This window comes from Hylaeus volcanicus, chromosome 1 (genome assembly GCF_026283585.1).
Source record: "Hylaeus volcanicus isolate JK05 chromosome 1, UHH_iyHylVolc1.0_haploid, whole genome shotgun sequence".
NCBI lineage: Eukaryota > Metazoa > Arthropoda > Insecta > Hymenoptera > Colletidae > Hylaeus > Hylaeus volcanicus.
The window spans coordinates 3,054,603-3,075,239 of NC_071976.1; the positions used below are offsets into that span (position 1 = coordinate 3,054,603).

The following is a 20,637-nucleotide window of genomic DNA, read 5'->3' on the forward strand; positions in this document are numbered from 1 at the left end:
CTTCGGTCTATTTCGTAGGTTCATCGTTCGTTACAGCGGCTCGACTATTCGTTAGCGTAGCAGCATTCGGCTCGTACAGCTTCGAGCTCCCAAACTACGTTTTTAGTAAAATAACAAAACATCTATATTGACCTGAGTTAAACTTACGAGGCAGGCCACCGTAGCCGCCGGTCCTCATCAGTTTTTCCGGTGCGATCTTGTACTGGCTGGCGACCAGCTTGTGCACCGCGTTGTCATCCTCGAGGAACATCTTCATCCTGATGAACGGCTCGCGACCTTTTTGCGTGAGCATGTGCCAGGGCTTTGGCCGCGCCAGGAGGTCGGAGACGGATCCCTGAGAAAGACCCAGCACGGATTCACCGAAAAGACGTTGGGAAATGGAATACTGAGACAATTGTTCCTTCACCTGGGAAGATGAATCTTTCATGAACATCATCGTTAAGGCAGAATTACTCACAGTTCGTATTACGATCGGTTCACTTACTCTCTTCACGATGTCCTCTGTGTTCAAGTTATTGTACATGTCGAACTGTTGCTGAGTAATGGGAGGAAGCACCGCTTTCAGGGGCCTCTGGTTGGCCGAGTGATGAGTGGGCGTGGACGGTTGACTGATCAGACTATTCGTGATCGAAGCCATCCTCTGTAGCGGACTGGCGGCTGCCGCGCCAGAGAATTCCTCGCTCGGTGTCATCGCTGGCGGAAGAATCGAGTTGCCCAACGGTGAACTCGCGCTGGAACCGCTAGGGGTGGATTGAGGCGCGGCGGTTTCCTGTTTCGGCCTGACCAACGAAAACGCGCTACCCGCGTGTCTCATGGCCTCCTCCATCTTCTCTTTCTCTTCCTCCGTGACGCCGTTTATCATCTTGCTCCTGGGATCCACCTTCCCCAAACTGAGATCCTGAACGCCACCGCCGTTCGTGGCCAGATGGTGTTGCTGAAGGGCTTGCTGCTGAAGTGCCAGAAGCCCAGGGAGCCCTGGTAATCCTGGCAGTCCAGTCAACGCGGGGTTCTGGCCCGGCGTCGTGTTCAGCTTCTGCAACTCGCGGTGGTACGCGTCCAGGGCCAATCGAATGTCGTCTTGCGTGCGCTCCATGCCCTGAAGGCTGCCCTGGGTGCTACTGAAAAAGTGCGGAAACATCGCACTACGATCAATCGAGGTCGCGTGCTGTCCTCAATAATGATCAATCGGGGGGTAGGGGACGCGCGGACAATACGTCTGGACGTGCAATACGAGCCACGGGGAAAGCTGGTGTTTACACCTGACATTTACGTGTTAAGTAACGAAACAGATATAGCGGCATATTAATTTTAGCCGCGTACGTCATCTTTTCAGCATAGTTCGTGCGCGGCCGCGATTTGCCGTGACTCACAAGATCTATGGGATGCACTACCGGTTCGGATACCGTGCTACGGCGTGGCAGGGTCAACCCTCGTATTACGCGGGTACATTAGGTTCTCTAGAAGAAAGGCGCTTGCTAAATATTCTTTTTTAACCAGTCAGTGCGGCGTCGTCTTTTACAGTGCCGTGAGGACCTCATGCATTGACACAGGCATGTAGGATATTTGTATGATATAGTTAGGCACAGAGTAAGTGGCTATGTCTATTGAAAACAGTCTAAATTAAATGACAGGTTTGACGTTTCCAAATAAATCATTCATTAAAAAATTGATTTGTACACATCAAATCTATCAATTAATTTAGAGAAATGTCTTCAATAGATGTAAAAGGTAGGAATACTTATGGGACTGACTGTATATGCATATACAGACGAATATAGCCGTCACGACACGAAATCGTGACGGATATGATCGTCAAACACGGCTGACTGGTTAAATTACATACGCGACAGTGGCGTGTCTGATGCAAAGGTTTTTCCAGAAGGGCTTTAGAATCTATATTCTGATCAAATACGTGCGAGGTATGGGGTATGCTCGATTTTTTATTTCAAACTTCCATAGAATTAGATGATTCTAAAGGATCCACTATCTTTCATTCTTTAACGTGATCCAATATTCAATCCATCCCAAGATCTTACGTTTAATAAACAGACTTCGTGTTAATTTAAATATGATCGCGAGATGATAAATTGCTCTCTCACGCCTAGTAAATATTTTATAATTTTGCTAAAAGCCCCTTGCAAAATTCTTTAGACCGGCAGCCATCTGTTCTGTTCGGATTTACGTGGATGGTTTCGCGTCGAAGCCTTACCTGGAGGAGAACTCTCGCGGTCCGCGGAGATCCTCGACCCTTCTCCCCATCAGCTTGGCTAGCTCCTCCTGATAAATCCTGACTACCTTTTCCTGCGGAATGTCATCGTTTTCGTATTTCTTCAGTCTCCTGTTTTGACTGTCGAGCCTGTCCTTGTTGAACGGGCTCGGACAGCCGATTCTGCTCGGGCTCTTGCTGTCCGCGTCGTTCGATATCTCGTGCTCGCCCCTCATCTGCAGATGGCCAGACTCCGAGAGGATGTGCGCCAACCTTTCGTCGCTCATTTCTGGCGGACCACCTTCCTGTGGTCCACGCGCGAACGCTGGCATTCCCTGCTCCTTGCCTGAAACATACTCTACGGGTGAGGCACAACTTGTGGTGCGTTCTTACTCGGTTTGGTCTTAAAGGTACGTGTAGAAAATAAATTAATTTGGGGGAGGTGAATTAGTTGGGGGAGTTGTACATAATACGGATCTACCGAAGCACACTAAGCGATCGTTCTCCTGTTGTTTTTATCGACATCGTAGATGTCTGGAATGAATAATCGTCGGAGTCTCTGCATTCAAAACTGTCGCGTATTTTTACGCTGTAATCTAATTTCCATCTTTCTATTTCTTACTATTTCTATCGTGATTGGACAAATGTCTTGGAGTCAACCGAATTGAATAGCGCACGAAACAAAAATTTGAAAACGGTCATTTGACTGCTCGCGGTAGGTTTAGTGTTAATTCGTATTCGAAAGTCTGCGAACATCCCTGATTTCTCTCGACGAGGGAATAGGAAAAGTGAAACTCACGGGAAACGCGAAATGTCAGAATGTAGAGAATCTTGTACGCTTGAAAATTCAAATTCCGCCCAGGATCGACGTTCAATTCCACCCATTAGCGGACGACGTTCGATAAGGAAGAGGCAGCCCCACGTATCTAATCAGGACGGGCTGATTTCATGTTCGATCGAACGTGGAAGCAATTAATACAACGCGAAATTAATAACATTGAACCCTAACGTCTAGAACCCGAAGGCAGAGTACACCCTGGCGACGATAATTAAAACAACCTTTTCCGGGATCTCGCGCTTGCAGGATTCCCCTTTCGCATAGGCAACGACGGTCTCCTACGTGTTTCCCGCCTAATTGACCAATCAAACGTAAGATCCAGACCCGATGAGCCATCGATCACGACTTTGATTGCTTCGCTGCCCTTGCTTTTCCAACCCTATGAACTTCCTGGCCACGACGCTCAATGTTTCTCGCGAGAGTCAATCTAGCTGCGACCTCATCTCGAGATTTCAATATCGTCGTCTCGATTAGTTATCGAGACTTGATCTCTTCGATTTTTTTTATTCCTGTCTTTCATCGATTTGAAAGGGTTCCAAGATGCGTTCGTTCCCATTTTCCTCTAAAATCGTTCGAGCTCGATTTTTCGCGTAGCAAAGGCGTTCTATGGTGCCAGCCGCGAAACGAACCGAGGAAAGATTAATTGGTCATTAAGATCGGAATGCGGTGAACGGTCCAAGAAACTGATGTTGCAGTTTCTGCGATATCGGTCGACGTGAAATGTTTCAAGAAATCGACAGCGTTGTGGGTGGAAACGGAACGTTACGAGGACAATGACGACAGCCGAGGCACGTTTCGTGGATGTGAAGAATCGAACGGAATATGCACGTATGCGGCGGTGTGCGTGTGTGCGCCGTCGTGACGTTTGAATTCGTGCCAGCAGCATCGACTTATGCCAACCTCCTCTGTATCCATTCGGCATTTTCACGAAGCCACGACCACCTTTCAACGAAACCATCGACGAACCTGATGAGATTAGGGACGGGCTCGATCAGCTCGAATAGAACAGTACAAAACTGTAATCATTAAGTGGATTCATCGAATTATCTATATTTCGAATTCATTAAAGTTTCCAAGTGTTTTCTGTTAGAGAGGGTTCACAGAATCGCATTATCTCTCGCGACGTATTTCGTAGCAACGATCAGATTCGTGAAAAATGTGTTTTCAACCTAATCGTCGGCTCTGACAGACGAGCGTCCACCGTTTTCACCGAGATAAAGAGAACGAGGTCGTTTGTTATGCGTTATTTCTTTCCTGTGAGCTGACTTTTTGCGGTCGCGCTGATGAAATTGACATTATCGTTATCGAACGGAATACAGATTAACGCACTGCGGTGGGAACGATATCCAGCGACACGTTTCGTGTAACGATTTATCGAGCCCAATTACCGCTAAGTTCCTGCATTAATATCTCTTTTTCTTGCCTTACGTCACATCTGTATTCATAATATCCGCCACGCGCGAAAATATTTTATCAACTCGAACCGATTCAACTTGTCACGTAGCGAGCATTTAAATGTTACAACGTTTAGATTTTAGATAGATTGTTTTTCCAAAATACGAAGTACGTGTTTTCGAGTGCTCGTAATCTCTTTTACGCGACAGGATGTCAGGAATAGTTCGTTGTAAGGGTGTCGTAAGGGTGAGTGTTTCGAGATGTGACGTATGCCAGATTTCTATGATCTCGTTTTGAGCGTACACACGGAGATGTAGTTACATGTTCCTCTTAAATGTAACCATCTATCTTCGATGCAATTATTCGATGGAATTTGTATCAAAACACTCGTACCAAAAATAAAAAGGAACATTTCTCGAAATAGAACGTTTCTAACAAAAAAGGTCAACTATTTCTGCAGAGTTTTACAGGCAGTCATTTAACGTGATTTCGGTGTCTCCCAATGACGCCATCGCCAGCAATGTCGTAAGAAAGGACGTAATCGCGTCCTGCAACAATCCTCTCGTTTCTTAAGTTGTCCCCAGGCGAACGGTTCTCACAAAATCGGTACTAAAATTTTGTAATCGACTATTGTCAACATCCACCCTTCCCCCCCGTCGCTGGATAGTCGAGACACCTCCGGAGATCGACAATGCGCCGTGGCAAATAATTGCTGCGAAAGATGGTCCGCTTTCCGTCGCGCGTGTACGCGCCTGACAAATTGCGGTATGACTTTCCTTTCCGACATGTGGCCATTGTCCTTACGGTCGCGATTGTTCTTTCTTTCGTCGATTCCTACGGGCACGGACCGAGCGACGCCTTGATGGCGATCTGAGCGAACAAACCGTGACGTTTCGTCACGCGGCTGAAACATACGGGCGACAACCAACGGGAACAACAGGCTCGGACATTCGCAATTAAGACATTCTTCGTCTAATTTGTCCGCACACCGCTGCTGACCAAACATCCACCGGTCACGCGACGCGTTTCATCTCAGATTTCATCTGGAGTCGTTGGCTAGGTAGAAAAGCCGAATAGAAAATAGAAAATAGAGATATTAATGCATATATGTCGAATATAATGGAAGGCCATAGAAATGGTGCTGTCGAGGGTTTTCCAAGGGAGCTTCAAGACTTTTAACGCGTTGACTACTATAGGTAGGTGATCAGAGCTTGAGAAATGAAAGAAAAATTAATTCTGAACCAGTATTCCGATTATTACTCTAGCAGTCACTATATGGATAAATCACGAATGCTACGAAATATACCCAAGTTTGTTTATTTTAAACACACGATCGCGATATGTATTAACCCCAAAAGACGACGTCGCCCACAGTCGTACCTTCTGATTAAAAAATATTCCTAAAGCTCCTTTTTGGAATCCCTTTATTATTATCGGCTGAACTTTAAGATCTTGTTAATTTTCGAGGCTTCTAACGACGACAAGGGCCGCGCACTCGCGCAAAGTAGGCGTCGGGAGGCGGAAGGATACAGCCGGGACAGAAAATCTGATAAAATCGGTATACGAACCAGAGTGGTCTCGCTAATGAACGTAACTCTTTCGCGTTGGGCTCGTGTGCGTCGGTCTTTCTCCCCTGCACGTGAAAAGATGTGCGTGGCTGCGTATAGCGCATTTAATTGACGGTGAAATACGCGTCTGTGAGCCACCGTAGGGGTTCCTTCTTTGAATCGGGGCCCCGTAAGAGTCGCGAGGACGCGTTCAGCCAAATTTCAGAGCGGTCATCTTTGTTCGTGCAAAATTATCGATGGGCTCCTCTTGGTGCCTCGTTAAAGAAAATTGAATAAAACGGAGTAGTCGAAAGCGGTGGGAGGTGAATATTTTTAAATGAAATAGTTGGCGAAGCACCGAAGTCGTTTTAGGCGGTGTTACGTGTTCTTAAATATCGTTTTCGTGTAAAAATCGTTCGGTCGATCACGCCGAGAGCCCTCCCACTCGTTCATCCATTTTACAGTGTACGGAGTCGGTTTTGTAATCACAATCGGGCACTGATAACGCTTATCTCTTACGGATTGGGTCAATGAACATTACGATCATGCGTTAATTATGTGCCTCGACTAGAGTTTCACGTGAAACCGATGCCAATTTTCGCGATTCGCTATTTTTACAGATCGGTTGCTTCGAAACTTTTACGGGTATTTATCGAACGAACTCTCGAACCTTCGCGCTCCCTTGGCTTTCTGTATTTTACATTCCAATTTATTTAGGCGGTTCTCGCGGCGAGGAGGAAATAACAAGCATATTTCAAGCCGCACAGCAGAACAACTTTACAATTATAATCGGACAATTAGATTCCCATGGCTGTGGCCTTGCGTGTTCGGGTTTCGATAAATGAAGCACGCTTCGAAGGGTCGCGGAATTAAAAAGAATCACAGAGATTTTAGCTCGAGTAACTTGGAGAACGGAAACTAATCGAGCAATTGAGCGAATACAGCTACGTGGAATTTAAATTTAAAAAATGGGATCGTGATCTGTTTGTGGAAATGTATTCCAATCGCTGTATAAACTCACAAGTTTATTTAACGCTTTACTGATCGATAGTCAGAGAGCATTCAATCTTAGCAAACTAGACGATTAATCCTTACCAATCGGTAAAGTGTTAACTTCGATTATTTTCTTTCTTCATTTGGCATCGTTAGGATCAGAATGAGAGTTCATAGCGGTTGAATTCGCGGAGAAGCTGGTGTGTAATTGCAAGAAAGAAATTTCCGCGATAAACAGAGTTGGACTGGCACCAACTATCTTTATTACGGTAATCTCGCGGTGCGTTGCTCTTGGACCCAGCCGTGCTTAGATCAATTGTGTTGCACCGCTCACGGGCAATAATAAACGTCGAGAACGTGCCTCGTCGAATACTGGGCCACTGTCCAGGCGCATTTGTCAGGGGATTACTGGTTCGCGTGATTTTTGCGGTACAGTTCAGCAAATCTTCATAACTAAAATTATTCCTTAAACCTGCTGTCCGTTCGTCACGACAATTTACGAAACTCCGTTTGTCAACCGAGGGTAGGGATTACGCGTCGCGGATTCCCGGAATCAAGTTCGATGAGTCGAATAAACAACATCTAGGCTTTGTTTCCCAAATAACTTTCAGCCCAGGGCTTCGAGTCTCGTTCGAGGCGACGCTATCGTAAATTTGAATACATTTTCGACTCTGATACTACCACGGGAAAATAGATCTTCGCGTGTGCTTTTTGGGGAGATCTTCCGACTCGACGAGTTCCCGTTTCCTCTTTATCTTTTTAGGATTAATCATCGGCGAGGGATCGTTGCAGAATTTCTACAATTTTTAAAGCGAACACATGGGGAAATCCCATCCACCGTTTCTTCCCCCTCTTCGCCACTTGATCCATCTGTGCACGCGTTGCAATTCTTTTCTTCCTCACCCTTCTCCCCGTCGCAATAAGCATAATTATCATTGTCGGCTATTCGACGGAAACCGACAATCCATTGATGCACGACGTCTGCGTTGTCAGTGACCTCCTCCCACTCCTCCCTTCGTCCGTGAATTATTGAATATTTTATACGAGTTTTATTTTTCGCGCGCCGGACATGGATGCCCCCCTTCATGACGCTCGACATCCTCTCCCATTGGCATTAATATTTACAGAAAGCAGGAAACGATCAGCGACGGGGCGACGCGGACGGAGGAATCGTTACAATAAATGAAAGGGGCAGCGGTTTGACGAGCACGACCTTGAGCTGGTGAAAAAGCGAGGCACCGTGGTACGCGAACAATGCCCGTGTTACAGAAACGGTAAGTGAAACGAAAAAAAAGTGGAATTGGAAATTAACGGTCAGACGCGGTCGATCTGACGGACCGAAGGAGAACGAGGATATAATAAACGGACGTCGCTCGTTTCGAATGTTTTGTGCAGAGGGTATTTATGGGTTCATGAAAAGTCAGTGTGACCCTTTCGACTCGACTTCTTTCTGTATTCTATTCTTCTAGGGATTGATCGTATTAGACTAGGGTTGGTTGCGTGTCAAAGGCTATAGTTGAATAAGAAAAGGCACTTTGTCTACGAGTCTCGATCGTCGAGATCTTTTCAACGTGGTTGCATTTTCATCGACACTTGCTTACAAACGTATTTTTCCGTAAACAAACGAAGTCAGCTAAGATTGTCAGGATAATTTCCTCTGGAACTACAGTGGCGCTCCCTTGGCGATCCAACGAAAGCGTAAATTACCTTCGCGATAAGTGCAGACGGATCTGGAACGTCTGTGGTCTCTCTCTTGGACCCTGTTTCCTTTTACTCCCCTTCCATTCTCATCCTCCTTTCCGCGATGGAACCCTTCGCGTATTGCACCCTTGCCTAGAACTCATCCCCCCGGTTCCCTACTCCCAGGAGCTATTAGTCTAAACAATATGGCTGCCAAACGCAGCAAACAATCGATAGCAGGCTTGGCGAGCCAACTAGCTGTATAATTTAATTAAGACTATTAAAGCCAAAATCGAACGTCATCTTCCAACTGTTTTGCGTCACGCGCGCCTAACTCCGCTCCCGAGTTTCTCGAATGTTTACCGCGATAGCTGTTCGTTTAATACCCTGAGATGCCTCGCGTCGCTCAATTAGATTTACAGTGCCGGGTTGTTGTTCATCGGTGCATCAGGATCACACGTGACAGATTGACAATCTTTCGCTTCGAAATTTCCTTAGCTACGCGCTTTTCTTTTTCTTCTAATGGAACACTCGTTCAAGCTTTGGTCTATCGCACTGTGATGTCAAAACGTTGTGCTCCGCAGAGGCGTTCGTATCGAAGCAGCCTGTTGCGCGGTTCGCTGTAATGCAGGAACGCTTGGGATTCCCAAATCTGTTGGAATACAGCCCTGACTTTCTAAAGTATCCTAACGAGATACCTCTAACCTGTTTAGCGTTGCAACTAAATTGCAAGTGGCCTGAAAAATCCTACTCCGACCCGGGCTTCCTTGTTCTTCGGACAGGGTACCAGCTAGCTTCTTCAAGGGTCGAATGACATTGATATCGAAGAAGAAACCACAGTATCTTACAGTCGGAAGCCTTATCCTTATCTTATATTATTCCAATGGAGTCTTGAGTCGTAGTAAATTCTTCGTGTTCTACGAACGTTGTTCGAACGACAGGGAAAGCTCACGACGTCACCAACGCATGGCTACACCGGGAATCGATTCAGTAGCATTCGTATAGAGGGAATCGACCTCCGGTTCGAACGTTACGCGAATCTCCGCGGTATAGTTAAGGACAAATAGAGACACCAGTAACACCCGTATTAGACAGCCGAAAAAAAGTTAACTGACAGCTGATGGTTAGTGGTTCGGCAGAACAGATTATTGGCAGTGCGAGGCAGAAAAGATATTCTTAGGAGTAAAACGGTAAAATCGTCAGCGGCGAAGTTGAAACGTCGACGAGATCATCGACAGGTTCGCCGAACCCCTCCGAGTCCGCGCGCGAACCTGTCGATGCCGTGTCAAAAGAAGAAGCGGACGTAATTACTCGGCGGCCGCTGCAACATCGAGCCTGGGCGTCGTGTTGCAGCGTTTCCAAGATTCGCTGGTCAGAAATCTGATCAGCCTTGTTACTAGAAATAAATCACGCGTTGTTTCACCTCGAGCAATTAGACCCGAAGGTGTAATTACGAGGTCCCGTTTCATCTCGCGGACGTTTGATCTTCGCCGCTTGATAGAAGTGATTCGTAGGTGTACAACGACGGGAAGACTGGAGACAGCTGGAAACTGATCGTACTCACCTTTCTTGGGTATCAGGGATTTCAACAGCAGTACAGCGTTGTCGTCGCAAGCCCAGCCGTGCATCTTCCTGTAGCTGTCGCGACCTTTTTCCGTCAGTTTGTCCCACGGCTTCGGTTTACTCAGCAGTTCGCTGACGGTGCCTTGGCTCAGCCCGAGTACGTACTTGGCGAACAGCCTTTGACCGATGTTGTGTATCGAGAGCAGCTCTCTGACTCTCCTGGCTATGTGCAGGGTGTCCAGATTCTGCGACGCGTACTTGTCCATGTTGTACCGCAGCATCTCTTGAAGCCTGGCCTCCATGGGGTCGCCTTTAGGGATAAGCGACTCGCCTAGTCGACCAGCCATACCCGCGGCGCCATACTCGTCGCCGAATCTGAACGGATGCGTTCTGTCGTCGAAGCGAAACGGGCTCTTCAGGGTATCCAGCACGCTCAGACCTCCGATGTTGTTGTTGGCCAGATGATGGCTGTTGTTGTTATTGTGACAAGAGTCCTGGTCCGCTGGACTCTTTGGTGGCGGTGCCGTCGGGACGGCCGGTATCATGCTACCGCCGTTCACGGACGCCGAAGATGCGATCGTCTCGATCATCGTCGTGGGCGGTTGAAAGCTCGGGGGTGACGTTAACGCGGTGGTCGAAGACGGCGTAGGTGGTGCGGGCGTTTCGTGGCCCGACACAGGCGTCGGAGCCTTTTCGGCGGCATCAAGGCAACTCAGTGGAGTGGTTCCTAACGGGGTATTCGATTTGGCTGGCGTGTTCGAACTGGACGACGGGTCCGTTGGCGATGGAAGATGATTTATGCTACTGGTGGTAGACGGAGGGTGCAGACCGATCAGCGGTTGAGCTTGCTGTAGCTGTTGCTGCGCCAATTGACCCAAGGAAGTCGGCTGAAGCTGCTGTTGTTGTTGTTGTTGTTGCTGCTGCTGTTGCTGCTGCTGCTGTTGTTGTTGTTGCTGCTGCTGTTGCTGTTGTTGCTGCTGATTCATGATGGACCTCTCCAACGTCCGCCTCCAGTTGGCGACGATCTCTTCGCCGAGGAAGGAGCCGAAGGTCTCGACGTTCTGGAGAGGAGGTGGGAAGAGGAGGCTGGACGTCGTCGAGGTAGCCGAAGACGGTGTCGGTGTGGAACGCGGTGGGAGGGAAACTGCTGCTGGGGGCGGCGGCGGTGGTTGCTGGGAGGACACGTGGGACGAAGGCGGTACACCCCCGACCCCGTGGGGCGAGGCGGTCGAGGCGCGCTGCAGGGGTGACGATAGTCCACCTGCAACCACCAAAAACACAAGGGACCGCGTCAACACGAGCTCGCACACACACAGATCGCGGTCGATCTAATGGTTCACGGTTTCGAATTCTCTTTTTCATTTCGGACATCCGGCGTCCAAAGTCCTCATGGCAGCCTCCTGGACGACCGAGACTCTCTTTTTTTCGACGCTTCGTCGCGTGATCCACACAAACGAGGAACAACGGCGGCCCAACGAGAGGAAAAGTGTCGCGTGTCGGTCGACTGGGTTCAGTGTTCCTCGTCATCTCGAAAATCCTTTCCGTCGCGTTCCGATCGGCTTTTCTCGGAGATATCGTCCGTGAAAGACTGAACACCAGTCCGTAGTATCTATTTTTTTTTTTCTTTTTAACAACAAAGCGATTTCGCCCCGTGAAGGCGGAAAGGTGTTCGACGTTTTCCGAAGGACAGCGAGAAGTCGCGAAATTTCGGGGTGGGAATACGGGGTGGACGGAGTACGGTTGGACCTCTTTCTCTGCCCGTGAACACGCGGCTTCTCTCTCGCTCTCTCATTCCGTGTCATTCCCGATCGATTTGCAATAAACTCTGGCCCCGAAACAACGCTTCGGCCTGGAGAAATGCTCCGAGTATCGTCCACGAATTTGCGTGTACGAGGTTTCTTTTATTTTTCTTTTTTTTTGCGTTTCCCAGCGTGCAGACGTTCGTAGTGGGAGGTCGGGGTGATGCTAGGTTCGGGGGCGGGCTTTGAGGGGATGATCACGGTGTCGATGACATGTTTGGTAAGAGGCACCGGGGGTTAACGTGCAGGTCTCGATTATGTTAGTACCTCCTTGCGAGGGTTGATGCGCGCACCAGCGAGAGAGTAGCTCGGAAAAAGTGCAATCTAAGCAGTGGAGGATCTCGGAGAGACAGGCAGAGAGAGAGAAAGAGAGAGAGAGAGAGAGAGAGAGAGAGAGAGAGAGGGGGGGAGAGAGAGAGAAAGAGAGAGAGTAACACAGAGTGAGATAGAGAGACAGAAATGTGAGAGGGCAGAACGGTGAAATTAGAAGGACGAAAGTGTAGAAACGACGAGGACGAGAGAAACAGATCCACGATAACGGTTTGGGAGAAGAAGAGAGATAGAAGGGTCAGATACAAAGATAGTTAGAAAAGAAATGCGAACACAGTGGCAAGCAGAGTTACTTTGTTGTTCCTTTTCTCTCGGTAAGCTCCTTCAGTCATCCCTCGTTCTTTATAAAAAGCGTCCGCGTTGCGTGACTCGTGTCCTTTATATTGTTACTCGATACCGAGTCCTTCGACGTAGCCTCGAAGAGAGAGAGAGTCGGGGATCGAAGACCAGAGCTTTAGCGCAGGAATTAGTAGCCGTAATACTAGAAGGGTCGTAACGATATCTCGTGTCTACCTTGCTAGAGAGTGTCCAGCTACTAGCAATTCTCTAACAATTCCTGATCTAAAGCGGACAGCTTGTACGGTGATCAGCCGATACGCCTAATCTCGACTGATCCTTGGACGCGAATGAGATCGATCAAGCGATCATCGAACTGTTCGCGAGACCTAATGCTGGGAGGAAAGATTGATTCGAAGGACTTACCAAGCGCGTCGGGAGTATTGGTTGGCTTCAAGTTTTCTGTTTGCTGGAGCGCCTTCGAGCGTTCCATCAGAAGGTGTTCCAAGCTCTTGCCAGGCTCGCCTGTGGGAATCTGCGACAGGTCCACCGACCTCAGTGCGTTAATTTCCCGTTTCAGGTCGTCGTAGTCCCTCTGTCGCTCCAGTTTGCTCTCCAGTCTGCTGATGTGCTGTCTGCGGGCCTCGAGTTCTTCCTCCAGCCGCGCCGTCGCCTGTGCACTGGTCTCCTGGAGACGCTGCAGGCTCTGCTGTAACCTGGACACCTCCTCGACCAGCTGGCTGATCTGGAACCAAAGGTTAGATCTGTTAATTAAACCTTATTTTATCTAGGAACCTAGGACTCCTCGTTGGAACGATCCTCGTAGTTCGACAGCAGACATATTTTAAAAGAAAAAGGGTGCAACTCTGCTTTTAATGTTTCGAACGACGTATTCATCGATCGAGTCGCATTAATGAAACGAAGAACGGATGGTTAACGTAACCCATCGCCTTGTACACCGATCGCTGGCTGTTCCCAGTTGTCATGAAATCGAACATGAACGTAATTACATTATCGTCGATACAAATATAGAACCATACACGCGAAATACTGCGGCGTCCCTCTCCACCCTCACCTCTGAACCCCTGCGGACTGCTTCGGGTCTCGTTTATCAGAGAGTAAGGAGCTTACCAGAAGCTCTTTATTAATTTTATCGAATCGATTATACCGAAATCGATATCGGCCGCTTAGCGGACGGGATAAGTTTAAATCTCGACTCGGGTCTGAATGTAATTACTCGAGGATTAGGTTACTCGTTAAGAAGTGGGAGGAGTTCTTTCGCGTTTCTAGGGACGTCCTAGATCATCGTAGACGTCTAGATCTAGACAACGAAGGGCTTGGTTAGGTCTGAACCGAATTAGTCTAAAAGTTTTCTAAACAAATTTCAAACAAACTTTAGCGTTGCTCGACAAATAAAATAAAACCTACAGTCAATTTAACAAACAAAAACGTCGCTCCATTCGGAACAAAATAATACTGTGACCCATTAGAAAGTGATCGATCGCGTCCCGTCCATCCTTTTCATTTGATTTATAAGAATAAGTGCAATGAATACGTGCTGGGGGAGGAGAGGTGGAACGAGGGAGGAAGGAAGAAAAAGAGAAGCGTGGAGAGCGGCGAGGCAAGGGAACCATCGGGAAAATGAATGACAGATGAGGAGGAAATATAAGCGGAAAGTTTAACAGAGAGAATGGTCAGGGGAATTGCTTAGCGAGGAGGAAAGGGGAGAATTAGCGTGGGAATCATCCAGAAACTTCGGCGAAACGAATGCAAAAAGACAGGGCATATTCAAGGGAACAACCCTGTAGATTTCTGACTTCAAAGAAGAGCACGAAGACGTAATACTACGATCGTAGGAATAGGACACGTCCATTAACTATTGATCGCGTGTCGTTAATAACTCACGACGCGCGTCATCGACCGATCCGTCGTCACGAAATGCTTTTCATTATTGGCGTACCTTCGCCTAAGCATCCCGAGGCTCTTTAACGCGACACAGCAGTTTTCGCTCTTCCGTTTCACCAATAAACTCCCCCTCACTGTCGTAAACTTTTCGATGTTTAAGCTTGAACTGTCGATCACCGATGTTACCCTGCTTCCCACGCGGTGTTTCACGGGAATATGAATCCCGCGAAGCGATTCTTGGAATAAACGGGCAAACAGTAGCAACTAGAGAGATGTTAGAGAGGGGTGGGTAATCGTCGTGGAGCGATCAATCGCGATGAATCGCGAGTGCTCGAAAGTTTCGAGTTGCGGAGCCCATCCACGTGTTACGCGACCGGCTACGGACGAAAATATCGGTTGCGAGGGTGTGGAAAGGGTGGCCCAGGGGTGGTAAAAGCCGCCAGTGGGAGAGAGGATGAACGATTTTAAAGCTGAATGCGTTTCGCGCGGTGCAACGCCAGTGCGAACGAGATCGTATCAATTGTTTTTTCCCAGCGAGGCATCATCCTTTTCCCTGGGGTTAATTGAGGAGCGAAGCTTCAATTTTGCGGAATTCACGCCTCCGGCGTGCATCGACAGGTCTAGCCGCCGGTGTGAGACGTATATTTAAAAAACCCGCAGATTTTTTTCAACCTTGCTCAACAAACACGCGTTGCCCCGTTGTCTTTTCTTTTCTTTCGCGTTTTCTTCCTCGTTTTGCGAACAGGGGTGAGATTCTGTCACGGTTGAATTTAAAAGACCTTACAAAGAAAAATAAGACGAAACTTTTTCTCTATTTATAGTTCATTCATACGACATTTAGTTTCGAAAGTAAAAATTAAAAACTTACAGGCCCTTTCACATTCACAAATCCAAGCCAGCCCGAAACATGGTATCCTTGGCATCGATCGCTCGTAACGGAGGTTTCTTCGAAATATATTCGGAGTTTAAACTAGTTTGGACGGAGGGGAATCAACCTATTTCTAGTTAGCGACTTCCAGGCTTAGCGGGCCACCGTGTGATCGAAGATCCTTGATGCAGTGTCAAGCATTCCCGCCCTTTAATTTATTTACCAGGGGTAGCTTACTTGTCAGTTGTCCCCCGTCTCAGCCGCAATCGATACACGCTTACAGCTGTAAGTTACTTTACCCTGCGTTTCGATCACACGGCCGAGGGATTGAAGATAAGTACGCATCGTCGTTCTATACACACGGAATAGGTGGACGCGAGGGGAAGTTCTCCGAGTTGCTCGTAATAATGTCCGCCATTAGCGATGGAGTAGGTTATCGCTTTGCGGGCGAACCTGAGCGGAAGGACAGCTGGAATTAACAGCGTGTCGATATCGTCGAACTTGTCGCCTAAGTGCCGCGATCAACGGAATGAATCTTTTTACAGGGTCCGATCCGAAATGGAATCCTTAGGGATGGGTTCCCACTTCGAGATAGTAGACGTTTACCTCGAAGAATATTAAATGGATTTTTATTCAACGCTAGCTTTACTAGATTTCTATTGCTTAAGTTATGCTTTAGTAAGCGACGATTTATTAAAATTAATTGGGAGGCTTGAACAAAAATGAATTTATCTTTTTACATAGATAAGAGTCAGCATAAATAGATGCTTGTTGAAATAATAATTTTGTTTGTACTTCATTTTATTTGAATGCTTAATCTTTAATAGATTAGTTATTGCACCTGATGGCCCAGTCTACTAAAATAATATGTTGCGCATACTATCCGTGATAAATTAGAAAATCATCGCTCTCAGAACACCACATTAGTTGCCCACGAGTTACGCAAGACAGTTAAACATGTTAATACTACTAATTTCATCATTTTCTTCTCGAGAGTCGCTTTTTTTACTTTGTCGCCGTGAATCCATTAGGTCCGACGCGTTGGTAAAAATAATCAGTGGAATCGTGCCTAGCGCGAATTAATTGGCTAGGCATGCCCGCTGGAAACTCAATTAGACTACTATTAGACTGTCATAGACGCATCGGGGCTGTCACGGTGCGAAAAGTCAGACGTGGCGAATCGCTGGTAAGAAAGCGCGACTATCGCCCAAGACTGGGGACTCAATTAGACTGTCACGCTGTTAAACACTCGCGGTGTGGTCTCCGTATTGGACTATCGCAAACCCAATTGAATCGTCACGATACTAGAAGCTTTGTTTCACTGTCACGCTACCCCAAAAGGCTCGGTGGGCTGCGAATTCAATTCGACTGGCATAGTGTTATAGTGTCGTGCAGAAAATATTTTAAGTTGCAATGGAGAATATAATAATATTTAAGTGCCTTGCGTCAACATGGTTAAAGTTTGAAGAAACTGTGCTCCTATTAATTCTCCTTAAAATCGATTTTTTCTTTCTCGAATATCTAATAATAAGCAGAAGCACAGATATATCCTATCACAATTACCTCGCTTGGCTAATATATTCTTCACTGCTGCTGAAAATATTAAAAACTCGACATGGTTTGGCCCAGCCCGCGCTAAGATTACCAATAATGAGATGCTGAATATTTAACGGAAACTCGTCGCAATACAAAATGCGGCAACAAGTTGTAAAACCGCGTCCGTGCCGCAAAGTTACTAAAAAATCTCCCATAAAACAATGTGTCGCATGTGCAGACTTGGCTTGGTCCGTGCATCGATAATATCAACGGCAGCGTTTCGTTCCGTCCGCGGATTCGTTAAATTTAATGTCTCCGAGTCGTTCGTAAAATCCCCAGCCCTTGATTGCTCTTGGTATTGAATTTCGATCTTGCCCCAGATCTCAGGCCTATGCCATCGCCGCTGAATAGGGATATTTCCGCGGACAGGGGATCATAAATTTTTTTTTCTCCCGCATTTGGATCATTCAATCTGTCTAGCCAATATACCCGGAGGGGGGTAATGAAAGATACGAGCACGTAGGTGGACGAAATAAAACCGAAATCGCATCCTAGTGTACGGTTAGAAAAGAAAACAATTCTGGGACGAGTGCAAACGTATTTTGGTAGGGGGAAATCGAGTCAGAAAGAGAAGCTTTACGATCTCCTTTCAATCTTTCCTGGGTAAACATCGAACGAGAAGTTCTTCAAAGAACAACGGTGAAAAGTCACAGCCAAGATTAACGATAGAAAGAGTAGACGAAGAGTGAGGGTAAATGAAAGACAGGTTATAACCATTGTATCTCTCGCCAACTCCTTTTTTCTACATTTCCCGAAACAAGGAGGGAGAGATTGTAATCGTTGCGATACATCGCTCATTCCCTCTATTTTTCTCTACTCCCATCCCTCTTGTGTTTTTTTTGCACGCTGGAGGGGTGCAACTATCGTTACCCTGCTTTTACTAGTATCACGCGTTCGCCTCCCCCGTGATTCACCCTTTTTCGATATCTTTCATTACGTTTATCTGCCTCCTCCCTTTCCTTTCGAAGCGACAGAGCCTGAACACTGGCTCGTCGCAATATTTTTTTTTATCGAAAGACTACTTTTATTAGATTATTTATTTATTGGAGAACCCCTTTTGGAAAATTCTTTATCGCGACGTATCAGTCTTCTCCTTCTCGACATTTCCAAATAGACAAATCCCAACAAAATAATCCAGAAGAGGGTGCAAAATAACCGAACTCGAGGAACGGTTGGATTAAACCCAGGAACGAGATCATTGGAAATAATCACCTCTCGCCATCATCCCCCATCCGCTTCACCTCCGTTATTTTCCAAGAGGCGCGCAATTACGTCACACCGTCCAACCCTTTCTTCCTCCTTCCTCCTCTCACCGTCGCGATGGCCAGAGTCCGTGTTCTCCGGCGTCGAGTACAATGTCATCGATGGGAAGAAGCGAGCCCTTGTTAACGAGAATCCTCTGCCGAAAGGAGCCACACCGAGGTGCATCGTCGGTGTGCGCGTACGGCCAGTGACCACGAAGGGGCGGTCAGGGTGTGCGGGGGTGTGTTAGAAGGTAAAAACAAGCGAGGCTTGATCGATGGTCGCGAGGCATGGCGGGTAACGGTGGCCAGGCCGAAGGTGAGTCGGACCGGAAGACATGATCGGTCGTATGCAAATTAAACCGGACCCGAAGGCGTCGGGGGTGAGAGAAGTCGAGCGAGAGGGTTCGAGAAAAGGGGACTGTGTCGAGCAGCGAGGCTCCAAGTAGCCGTTGCCATTGTTTCTTGACCGTCGATCATCTCCTTCAACCCTCTGCTCTGCCACCCCCCTCCTAACCCCACCATCACCTCCCAGTACCGTGATTTTTGCTATTTGCATTATACACTGGCGTCCGAGGGGCCTTTGTTTGTCGAGCTATTGATCACATTTTCTCCCGCGGTATAATCAATCTTCACGCACACGGCCGCAGCCCTCCTCGCACTTATGTGCCGCGGGGGTGCGCACACGTGACCACGGATACAGAGTACGTGTGCGCGACGGTACGCAGTGGGAGCGCAAGGAGGCCGGTTGCTTCGTGTATTAATTTTCGTTCCCTGTCCACCAATGATGCGCCGCGAGGGATCGTTATGGCCGCAGGAGCTCGTGTGCTTCCGCGAGATCTCCTTCCTTGGCCGAGAGGGACCCTGGAGGGGGAGGTGATGCGAGTTCGAGGCGGTTGATACGACGCGGGGCGCTCTTCGTTTTCTCCGTTCCACGATCGCGCGGACCGCTGCGAGGCTCGTCGACTCCTTGGGGGTTGGGAGGGTGGGAAAGGGTGAAGAAAGGCCTCTTGCTTGGATTTTTAGGGCGTAGACAGAGCGACTTCTCGCGATTTGTAAATAGAAACCTTGACTTGGAGATGTTAGCATCGTCAGGAAATATTTTTTAAAGATAGCATGATAGTTTCTAACTGCTTGTGGTTCAAGCATCTCTTCAGGCAACAGGCTGGCTTCATCAACAGGTAAAAATTCGATCTCGAAAGCTCGACTTCGGCTAGGCAAATCAAAATCGCCACTTATCATCGATTCACCCCTTCAGCTACGACCACGTGTGGGACTTGTGGTCGGATATTCGGGCCAAAACTGATTATCATGAGCTTGACCTGTGGCGTATTGTTCGGGCCAAATGTAAACATCACATTTTGGTCCCAGATTGTTGGAGCTTAAATCGTAGCGTAAGGGGTTAAAGTATGAAGATCAAATTAAAATTCAGACTCGAGCAACAGACCCTGTTTAGGATCTGATCATGGTAAACAGGCGTAAACGATGGTTTCGAGTGACTTCGTTTCGAGTATCGAAGAATTTTCCAAAGATCGACGTTCCTGGAAGTGTCTTGTGGATTTCCATGATCCCCCTCGGGTTGGGAAGCCGCGCGATCGCGAATTTTTTCATCGCGCAGAAAAGATCGCAGCCTGGCTTTCTCCCCTTCGTAGGTAACGGACCGCGCCGCGTGGGTGGAGGATCTCCGAGGCTCTCTCCTTTTCTCACCACGGGAGAATGCCAATTAAAAGCCGGGCTCGGAAAGAAAGCCCAATCGATAGGAGGCGGATATCCCTTTCCCTCCCCCTCCTCCCGCAAACGGTCTCAACTCACTCCGGGACTCCTCTTTCCCTTGCTTATTCTGATTCCCTTTCGTTCTCTCGACGGGGGTAGCGATGTAGCCGGAGCCGAAGGGTTGCCCAAACTGGGAAGTGGGAATTATGGGCAGGATTAATATGCAAGGACTGGATACGTGCGGTGGCAGGGGGTGGATGGCGAAGCAACAAAAGGGGTCGAAGGGGAAGCGCGGCAAGAGGAAAAGGGGGTTGCGTTTCTGTCTTCGTCCGTCTGATATCGGAGGCGAAGAGCCCCGTTTCCCTGCCTGTCCCTTCCTCCCCGCTGCACCCCCTGCCATCCTATCGGCTCGCATCTCATCCCCTCCACCGTCTCCTTACAGGATACACGGCTAACGGACACCCCTATCGATTTTACAACTCGATATATGTGAATACCCACTTGTCTAATGACTGATCGGGCTTCCAGCTCAACCCTTTCCCTCCGACTCACCCCCCTACCGGCTGGCAGAGCTTCTCCGGCAGCCGCCCCCGACGGGGCGGCCCCCGGCGAATGTATCTCGCCTCATTACACCGACTACGTGCCTTTGCCCGACATCTCGCGCTGCATCGACGCGCACAAAAATCC

General features: G+C 48.0%; 1 protein-coding gene and 1 long non-coding RNA gene across 7 annotated transcripts in view; one reads left to right on the plus strand and one right to left on the minus strand.

The window, feature by feature from the left end:
* The window catches only part of LOC128880039 (homeobox protein cut), a 122,172-nt gene that overhangs the window by 5,873 nt on the left and 95,662 nt on the right, over nt 1-20,637 (minus strand). The window contains exons 4-8 of one of the 5 annotated variants that reach the window (XM_054133440.1): nt 13,054-13,372; nt 10,224-11,483; nt 2,210-2,564; nt 485-1,115; nt 133-406 (exon numbers count right to left, since the gene is read on the minus strand). In XM_054133440.1, the coding sequence (XP_053989415.1) occupies nt 133-406; nt 485-1,115; nt 2,210-2,564; nt 10,224-11,483; nt 13,054-13,372 (2,839 nt within the window). Of the gene's footprint in view, nt 1-132; nt 407-484; nt 1,143-2,209; nt 2,565-10,223; nt 11,484-13,053; nt 13,373-20,637 lie in introns of all 5 variants that reach the window. The other 4 variants (XM_054132636.1, XM_054131801.1, XM_054130963.1 and 1 more) reach the window with 4 other exon arrangements.
* LOC128882463 (uncharacterized) overlaps nt 1-20,637 on the plus strand; it is a 44,714-nt gene that overhangs the window by 3,600 nt on the left and 20,477 nt on the right. For both annotated transcript variants that reach the window (XR_008458604.1, XR_008458503.1), the window contains exons 2-3: nt 8,107-8,253; nt 13,208-13,384. This is a non-coding gene — a long non-coding RNA (uncharacterized LOC128882463). The remainder of the gene's footprint in view (nt 1-8,106; nt 8,254-13,207; nt 13,385-20,637) is intronic.